We start from the raw sequence: 8,119 nt of genomic DNA, 5'->3' as shown, positions 1-8,119 counted from the left end.
TGAATGAACGAAGCTTTTCAATATAATTCCGGTATCAACTTATTATTACAACATTTTTAACAATATTTCCTTCAAATGAAATTACTTGTTACTTCAAAAGTTTCTTTATTTTGGAAAATTCAAACTTCGACTTTCAATTAAAAGCTAGAAATGTAAATAGTTTGCATTATTAAGTATTTAACAAAAAAATTCTGTAGGGAACAAAATTTCAGCATTTAATTGGTAGTTTAAAAAAAACTCTTTTAAACTATAGTTATAAAAAGCTATTAAATTTCAAGATTTGTATTCTCTTTTTATTTTCGAGAATATGTTGAGTCGCGACTTGGTATCATTTGGAAGAATCTTTTTTAAAATGTTTGCTGTGAATATAAATTTTACAAAATTAAAAAATAAAAATAAAATATAAGTATAAATACAACGAACCTGGACACCTGCATCAACTCCGTTGGTGAATGCAAGTTTGCAGTTTAATATACGTATTTTAATATTAAATTGATAGCTTGTCAGAAAGACGTGTATACATCCATCATCCAATCCAATATCTTTATTACCTCTCTCATTTCATCATATCATATACATAAGAGAATCAGATCACACGAGTTGCTTCAGTTGTGATTTTGGATTGATCGAAGATGTTGGCAGTGTTCAAGAAAACAGTAGCCAAGAGCCCAGAGGGTCTACAAACCCCACAGCAAGATCCGTCGGTGAATGCACTCAAAGATGGCCTTCTATCGCACCACTTTGCCTCCCTGCATCCTTCCGCTGTCGCCATCAATCTCGCTGATTCTGGCCTCATCTCTTACTCCATCGACAAACAAAACCCTCTGCTCCCAAGGTATCTGGATCTCATTTATTTTAGCTATAAACCCTATTTATTATCTAAGTCAAAATAAGTCATGTACCATACATCTATGCATTTTGAGAATTTCTGGATCTCCTCTCTCTATAAAGCTTCAACCTGAATAACAAATTCCTTCCTTTTTTTAGTTTATTGGTCTCTTATTATCTAATCTATCTATTAACTCACTACTTGTGTACCCACCATCACTATACATCTCGGTCCTGAACCTCAATATCTCTAGTTTTTATTTCGATGGTTTTGTATGAGATATGTATTGGTTGATTGGCGAAAGAGGGTTTTATTAGGTATTTAGCAGTGCTTGATGCTTATTTTGAGGGTCAAAGTCACCAACCCTCGCTCACGTTACCAGGTATGACGAAAATGGCATAGTAATGTCGGTAAGAATCACCAACTCAGTAAGATCATCAGTTCTTGTCATGATCACTCTGTAAGAGCTTACACCGATCTGCTTTTGATAAATGACCCTTAGTTTATAGAATATCAAACATGGAGTTTTGTGTTTCAGGTATGCCGATTAGTTTTAGAGTTCAATCTTGCAGCTTTAAGTTGTATGTATGTCAGCAATAAGTTGTAAACTTGGATTTTAATAGTTTTTAAGAAATGTTTTGTAATATATATATATATATATATATATATATATATATATAAGTAACGGTAATGAGCGATGATTGGTTGAAGAATCTCTCATGTAAGTAGTATTTATGAATGTTTCTCTTGTGGTGGTAGATTGTTTGCTGTTGTGGACGACATATTCTGCTTGTTCCAAGGTCACGTAGAGAACGTTGCTCCCCTGAAGCAACAGTACGGATTGAACAAGACTGCAAATGAAGTGATAATTGTAATTGAGGCATATAGAACACTGAGGGATAGAGGTCCATACCCTGCAGATCAAGTTGTGAGAGATCTTCAAGGAAAATTCGCTTTCATTCTCTATGACAGCACTTCAAAGTCCACTTTCATAGCTGCTGTGAGTAGCTAACTAACTTGACGGAACAACTTGTTATATTCACCAGCATCTTACAATTGCCATCTTTGCAATACAGGATGCTGATGGCAGCGTGCCGTTTTTTTGGGGAACTGATTCAGAAGGACATCTGGTGCTCTCTGATGATGTTGATACCGTAAAGAAAGGCTGTGGGAAATCCTTTGCTCCATTCCCCAAAGGTACATATTTTGTGATTCTATCATTTCATTTGGTCTGAGTGGTCTTCTTGGTGCTTCAAATTTCACTTCCTTGCACTTTTAGATGCATAAACTGTACATTGTCTGTGTACCAAAAGGGGCATTCCGTTTACAGGATTTTCTATATTTGTGACTCCTGAATTTGGATTTGACCACAAATAGTAGTTACATGATGTTCTATATCTATAATCTGGTTAATATTATGTCATTGTGTCTTATCATGCAGGGTGTTTCTTCACATCATCTGGAGGATTAAGAAGCTTTGAGCATCCTTTCAATGAACTGAAGCCGGTGCCTAGAGTAGACAGTTCAGGAGAGGTGTGTGGTGCAAATTTCAAGGTTGACTCTGATTCCAAGAAAGAATCTGGAATGCCCAGAGTTGGGAGTGCTGCTAACTGGTCCCAACACTACTGAAGTCAAACTCACCTTATTGCCATCTTATGTCTTGTACGTACCCATAAGCACAATCATGTTCTGTTGGCTTCTTCCCTACCGTGAGACCCATTCTCTAGGGCACTGAGAGAATATACATGAAATAACCATATGTATGCAACATCTATTTTGTTTAAGATGGAATGGAGTATGACACTAGCTTCTGCTGTTAGTGACTTATATTTCATCAGTTCAAATAATTGTATGTTCTTGTGAGAAGAAAGAATAAAACTGGCAGAAAGGTAGGGTAATAACACGACTTTCAGATTGAAATGAGAACACTTTACTAATTTGCAGGATAAAAGGTTGGGTTTTCTTGAAATTGCCTTAGCAATTTTATGGTTTTACAACCTACACCTACTGCTTGTTCTAGCAAAGCTGAATATTCAAACTATAATATGTATATAGTAGACAGCTGAAAGGAAAAATATAAACATGTTTCATGCCAAGGCATGTACCATATGTCCGTATTATTGCAGAGAATTCAGTCTTTTGCATCTGCAATTCCTCCTGGTGTTATCTGAAATATGTGATTTTTTGTCAAGGAGAACATACGGATGTGATCATAAACGGGTTAGTAATATGTGCACATAAAATGGTGTGTAAGGATATTGCTTCAGACTCTGGGAGATTTGGTGCGTCAAACACTTTGCAGACACGCTGTTCGCCCTTGCCCTTTCTAAACATCAATCTCACTGTGGCTGCATGAGCAAGAACATGCCCCCCTGCTGGTTTCTTTGGATCTGATATGAATACCCCTCCACCTGGATCAGCTATCACTGCAACGTACATATGCAAATTGACCATCTAAGATTTTTGCCATTAATGGAATAAAATATAATGTTTAGTGTAAGGCCAGATCGTTTCCAAATTTATTAGTGGGGTAGAACCTTGGTTTGTCATGTACACTGCTACGTTGAATTCCTCTGCAATCTTTGTTAATCGCGAGAGCATCTGAGCCAGCTTTTGCTGTAAAAGAGGGCATATGCATGAATGATGTTAGTTTTGAACATAGATATAGGCATAACAGCATAAGGATCAAGTTTGTGAAAACTTTTCGAAAATGAGATGGGAAGTTGAACCTGGCGTTCTGCAAGTTCTCCTCTTCCTGTGAAGTCTACTCGGAATAGAGCAATGACCGAATCAACAATCTGGGAAATAATTAATTTCAGATTAGTCAATTATTCAGAAAAAGGTACATATTTGATTTGTTAGGAATATCAAGCTCAAGAAAGACCCACCAGAAGTCTGAAAGGTTCTTCGGACATCTTTGCTGCTAACCCAAGGAGCAGGTTATATTGATGCTCGTATGTGTATGCACGTGCATATATTATCTTCAATTTATGTGGGAGAGAAGCAACCAGTTAGCATGCAAAATAGCAATATAAATTGAGGAAGAAACATCATTACATTATCGAGTACAGCTCCAGCATCCATTCCAAACCTTTCAGCAATGGGTACAATACGATCAGGTCGGCTGCAAGGGCATTTTATTAAGAAATGACAAGCAGTGGGGATAGTATTTCTCTCAGGGGCCCTTCATGAAGTAAAAGTAACAAAGGTAAAAAAAAAACAACTGGATTGAAATAGGAGGAACCAAGGACCAACAAGGATACAAAGTTCCCTCTGTATCTATATAAGCAACCTTTCCATTTCCCCCTTTCATGTTAGTAGGAAGCTGCACGGATAAGGCCAGGATTAGTCAAGCACCAAACAAGTAGAGAGAATTCATTAAGTACTAGCCACAAAAGGTTCTAAATGATAAAAGAATTAAGAGATAATGGTTCAACAGCATTCTATTGTCAATGATGGCCCTTGAACTAACGTGAAGGTATAAATGTAATAAAGGTTTTTAAGTGAACTTATGAGTCGAACAGTTTCCATTGCAAAGGAGAAAGCCACAAGCAGTAACATGCCTATTCCATCATTTGTGACGTTGAAGTCTAACAAACCCATATTATTACAACTTAAGTAACCTCATGATCACAATTTAAGTTTCCATTACAAAGGAGAACCTGTGTAGAAACGCAGAGAGTATGTGCCAGCTGTGTCTTTCCAGACCTGGATCATAGCATTGATGAGGGCATTTAAGGACAGATCATGAATATTCATACAAATTCCATATTAGAATATGTTCGATCTCACCTGAACTCCCCAAAAGCTTCTGTAATTTGTAGAGTTTCAATACCACCTTTTCCCAAGTTTATAAAAAATAGTTAATGTCATTACATCTATATTTCCATGAACAAAACAAAATCGAGTTAGTTAATATAGAAGACATCAGAACTCAAGTCTCCACCTCCTAACAGTTCATCAAGAGCTTGACTTCCAGTAGTGATCCGGACAACAGCCTTCCTCTGTTTAACAAAGGATGACGGGATATTATGCAATTTATAAGATAAACTCAGGTATTTAGAAAGTCAACACAAAACATTATGAGCATTTGCAGATAGAAATTAAACAAACGAGTATCTTACCCTAAGCAGAGCATCACTTCCAGTAATATAGCCAAAATTCTGAATAAGAAAAGGTGCCGAAAACACTTGCACGGTATAAGAATAAGATCTAATAAATTGAAACTTATAATATATAAACAAATCACTCACCACTATCTTCTCGGCAGCTTCACATATTTTATCAACTTTAGCCTCAGATAGACCTTTTATACCAGTCAAGCTCTGTAATATAAAATGACTTAGAGCCAAAAATTACCTATTACTGGTCAATGATAATCCAAGCGAGTGCAGATTTAGTCACCTTCTTCGTGTGCATCATCAAACCATTGCATGTATATATTCCTGCGTCTTGGAGCTTCTTGACATCTCCGGCATTTATTCCATGAGAAGTCACTGAATAGACATATATACCATATCATTTCACACTTCAAACCAAATTTTCAGCCTAATTCTAGCTCTCTATCCATGAAGCAATGGAAAGGAAAGTAAGTGTGCAGACTTCACTAAGAATCAATCATGCAAAGTTAAAACTGGATCGACATTTAAACATTTGAAACGATGCTCTGACCATGCATCATTTACACACACTCACAGACACACCGATTTTGATTCACTTGAGACAATCAAATCGAATTAGTACGAGTTCGGTTCAGTAAATTTGATCAAATTTGAAACGATTGTGATATTTGATAGAGAAATAAATTCTATACAGAGGAAGTCCTTGTTCGGGTAACAAACAACAACATAATGAATAATAGCCAGAATTATAGTGGAACTCTAGAAAACAAAGAGAATTCCAGAAAACTGAAATAGAAATTTTATAAGTACGTAATTACGCTTATCAATGGCTTCAAATAGATCTTCATCGTCGTCAATCTCTTCACGTTCCACGAGCTGCAATTGGCTTTGTTCTTCGGATCTGGGGCACATAACGTAAGCAAAAACGTCAGCTAATCACTTACAATACGACAACGGAAACGTACTTCCAGATTCAGTAGCTCATATCAACAAAGAGGACTAGAGATTCACTTGAATGCTAGCATTTTGGAATTGAATGCGAACTGCAAACTGAGAGAGATGAAGAGGGAAACTCCGTTTTTGCCTTGGAAATTTTGGAATTGATCGTTCTTATAGAAGTGGTACTTTCTCTTTTTCTTTTCTATTTTTCAAAATTTTAGAGAACAAGTATCTGGTGGAAAACGGATGGTGAAAATCATTTCATTTGAAAACATGTAATCTAATATGGCTGGGGCTTGGGCTTGGGCTTGGGCCGGGGCCAGGTTAGATGACCTACGAACTTGTTTCTAAATACTTTTTTTATAAATAAATATTATGTGTAATAAATAAATAAATTTATATCATTAAGATCGGAAATGTACCTGTGAAATTCAATGTGATACATCTTGATTTTGAAACTAATAACATATAGCATCTTTAACGGATTTTCTAAAATGAAGAATATAAGATATTTGAGTATTTTGGACAAAGTTTCTGCTCTAATAGATTATCCAAAAAAATTTGCCAAAATTGATTTTATATCTGTTGGAGATTTTCTTAAATTCTTCAGATTTGAAGAACTTTAAAAAACGGTTACTATGAAAGAGAGATAATATTTTATTATATTTCAATCAGTAAGAAATTTTGAAATTAAACGTTTGGAATAGAAAATTAATATTTTATTAAACATATAGAATATTTTAATAATATAATCAATGTTGTAATCTCCAAAATAAATAATTTACTGGAGTTGAATGTAATTATTTTTAATATAAATTTTGAATTTTAATTCTTCATTTTAAAGAAATTTTAGAGAATCCATTGAAGATGTTCTTAAATCTCTAATCTTAATTCATGTTTCGTATTATTCTTTGTACTCCTCAAATTTATTTTATGGTTCTGTGTGGTTTTGAAAGAACAAGAGAGTCTTCAGCTCGTTAATAGTTTGATGCAGTATTCTAACTGTAACACCCTCAAATTTGGAAAGAGCAACTAATTTAAAATTTCACTAATACAACAAATAAAAGAGGTAAATTCCTTTTCTATTAATCAATACTTGAATTGCCTCGAATTATCAAGTCTAAAATCATCATCAACATAAGATAGACAAAGCATTACATAAGGACTAAGTTAAGGTCGGGCGTTACTATATCCCAATAACTATCGCTACATCCAAATGCGGAAGACATCGACGAAAGACTAAAACCTTCTCGTGCAACTATTTATCACTCATCTCATCATGATGTTGCTAGTATCATACCACAACAAGGACCTGATGCACATGCCAGCATATAAGAATGTTAGGATTAACGTCTTGTGAGTTCAAACAGTTTTTATCATAATCATAAAACGGTAAAACTGAAAGACTGCTGATTTAAACCATAATTTTGCAAATGAAATATTTATTTATCATAAAAGCAACATCTTTCCGAAAACCCACAATTTTTCTTGATGAAAACTCATTAACTAAAATACCCAATTATATACAACCAAAACCGAAACTCACGCGACCAAGAATAAAGTTATAAAATATTAAAAACGGGAAATAAAGCTTTAATCAAGTTTCATAAACAATTAATGCACGATTATCCTTGAAAGGGCATAAAAACATCCGAAGATGACGAGAGAGACCCGATGTACCATTTGTTATGACAAACACATAAGAAGCCATAAACCAATGTTATAGGAGTATTACTTATTGATAAGCATACTATGACATCAACCAAATCTAGTTTACAATCAAATAAGGTAATAAGCTTATAGAAAAGTGCATAATAACATCAACTAATTCCAATCTATAGTAAGATAGATACACAATGACATCAAACAAATATAGTATATAATCCAATGATGTAATAAGCTCGTTCACTTGGAATTTACATAATAATCACAATGCCTATTTCCAATAAAACAAAAGGACTCTCAAGTTGAACTTGTTCACTTGGAATTTACATAATAATCACAATGCCTATTTCCAAGTTATGATTTGTGAATCTCATCCCTCACGTACTCCATAAAACCGACTCTTATGCCTACGGATCCATTGCATTACAGTCTAAAATTACACGACAATAATTGAATGACTAACTCACCCAATACGTGTAATATATCAAATACTTATGTCATAATTGCATATAACTCCAAAAGCTCGACATAGAGCAAATTAAACCGAAAAAATGTCTTCCTCATC

General features: G+C 34.7%; 2 protein-coding genes across 2 annotated transcripts; one reads left to right on the top strand and one right to left on the bottom strand.

Annotated features, from left to right (window-relative positions):
• The first annotated feature begins 526 nt into the window (after positions 1 to 526).
• Positions 527 to 2,687, top strand: LOC112500305 (stem-specific protein TSJT1). Its single transcript, XM_025103755.1, has 4 exons — positions 527 to 835; positions 1,589 to 1,829; positions 1,906 to 2,026; positions 2,271 to 2,687. The coding sequence occupies exons 1-4, from the start codon at positions 633 to 635 to the stop codon at positions 2,456 to 2,458; spliced, it is 753 nt and encodes a 250-aa protein (XP_024959523.1). The 5' UTR covers positions 527 to 632; the 3' UTR covers positions 2,459 to 2,687.
• A 79-nt stretch (positions 2,688 to 2,766) lies between these two features.
• Positions 2,767 to 6,081, bottom strand: LOC112500304 (meiotic recombination protein DMC1 homolog). The gene is made up of 15 exons (XM_025103754.1): positions 5,962 to 6,081; positions 5,769 to 5,851; positions 5,234 to 5,325; positions 5,083 to 5,154; positions 4,954 to 4,992; positions 4,776 to 4,833; positions 4,622 to 4,667; positions 4,492 to 4,537; positions 4,093 to 4,154; positions 3,887 to 3,953; positions 3,718 to 3,810; positions 3,559 to 3,627; positions 3,367 to 3,445; positions 3,089 to 3,255; positions 2,767 to 3,005 (listed from the first exon to the last, which is right to left on the bottom strand). Exons 1-15 carry the CDS (start codon positions 5,973 to 5,975, stop codon positions 2,961 to 2,963), a joined length of 1,032 nt encoding a protein of 343 aa, XP_024959522.1. The 5' UTR covers positions 5,976 to 6,081; the 3' UTR covers positions 2,767 to 2,960.
• Between the last annotated feature and the right edge of the window lie 2,038 nt (positions 6,082 to 8,119).

Source organism: Cynara cardunculus (assembly GCF_001531365.2).
Source record: "Cynara cardunculus var. scolymus isolate 2C chromosome LG 17, CcrdV1, whole genome shotgun sequence".
NCBI lineage: Eukaryota > Viridiplantae > Streptophyta > Magnoliopsida > Asterales > Asteraceae > Cynara > Cynara cardunculus.
This window is presented reverse-complemented; position numbering and strand designations above follow the sequence as displayed.

Coding starts and splice junctions, on each gene's coding strand:
- LOC112500304 (XM_025103754.1), bottom strand. Junction 4,834..4,953: donor GAAGTGATGCTCTGCTTAGG/GTAAGATACTCG, acceptor TTTGTTAAACAG/AGGAAGGCTGTTGTCCGGAT. Junction 4,668..4,775: donor TCTTGATGAACTGTTAGGAG/GTGGAGACTTGA, acceptor ACTTGGGAAAAG/GTGGTATTGAAACTCTACAA.
- LOC112500305 (XM_025103755.1), top strand. CDS start 633: ATGTTGGCAGTGTTCAAGAAAACAGTAGCCAAGAGCCCAGAGGGTCTA. Junction 836..1,588: donor CAAAACCCTCTGCTCCCAAG/GTATCTGGATCT, acceptor TTGTGGTGGTAG/ATTGTTTGCTGTTGTGGACG. Junction 2,027..2,270: donor CTTTGCTCCATTCCCCAAAG/GTACATATTTTG, acceptor CTTATCATGCAG/GGTGTTTCTTCACATCATCT.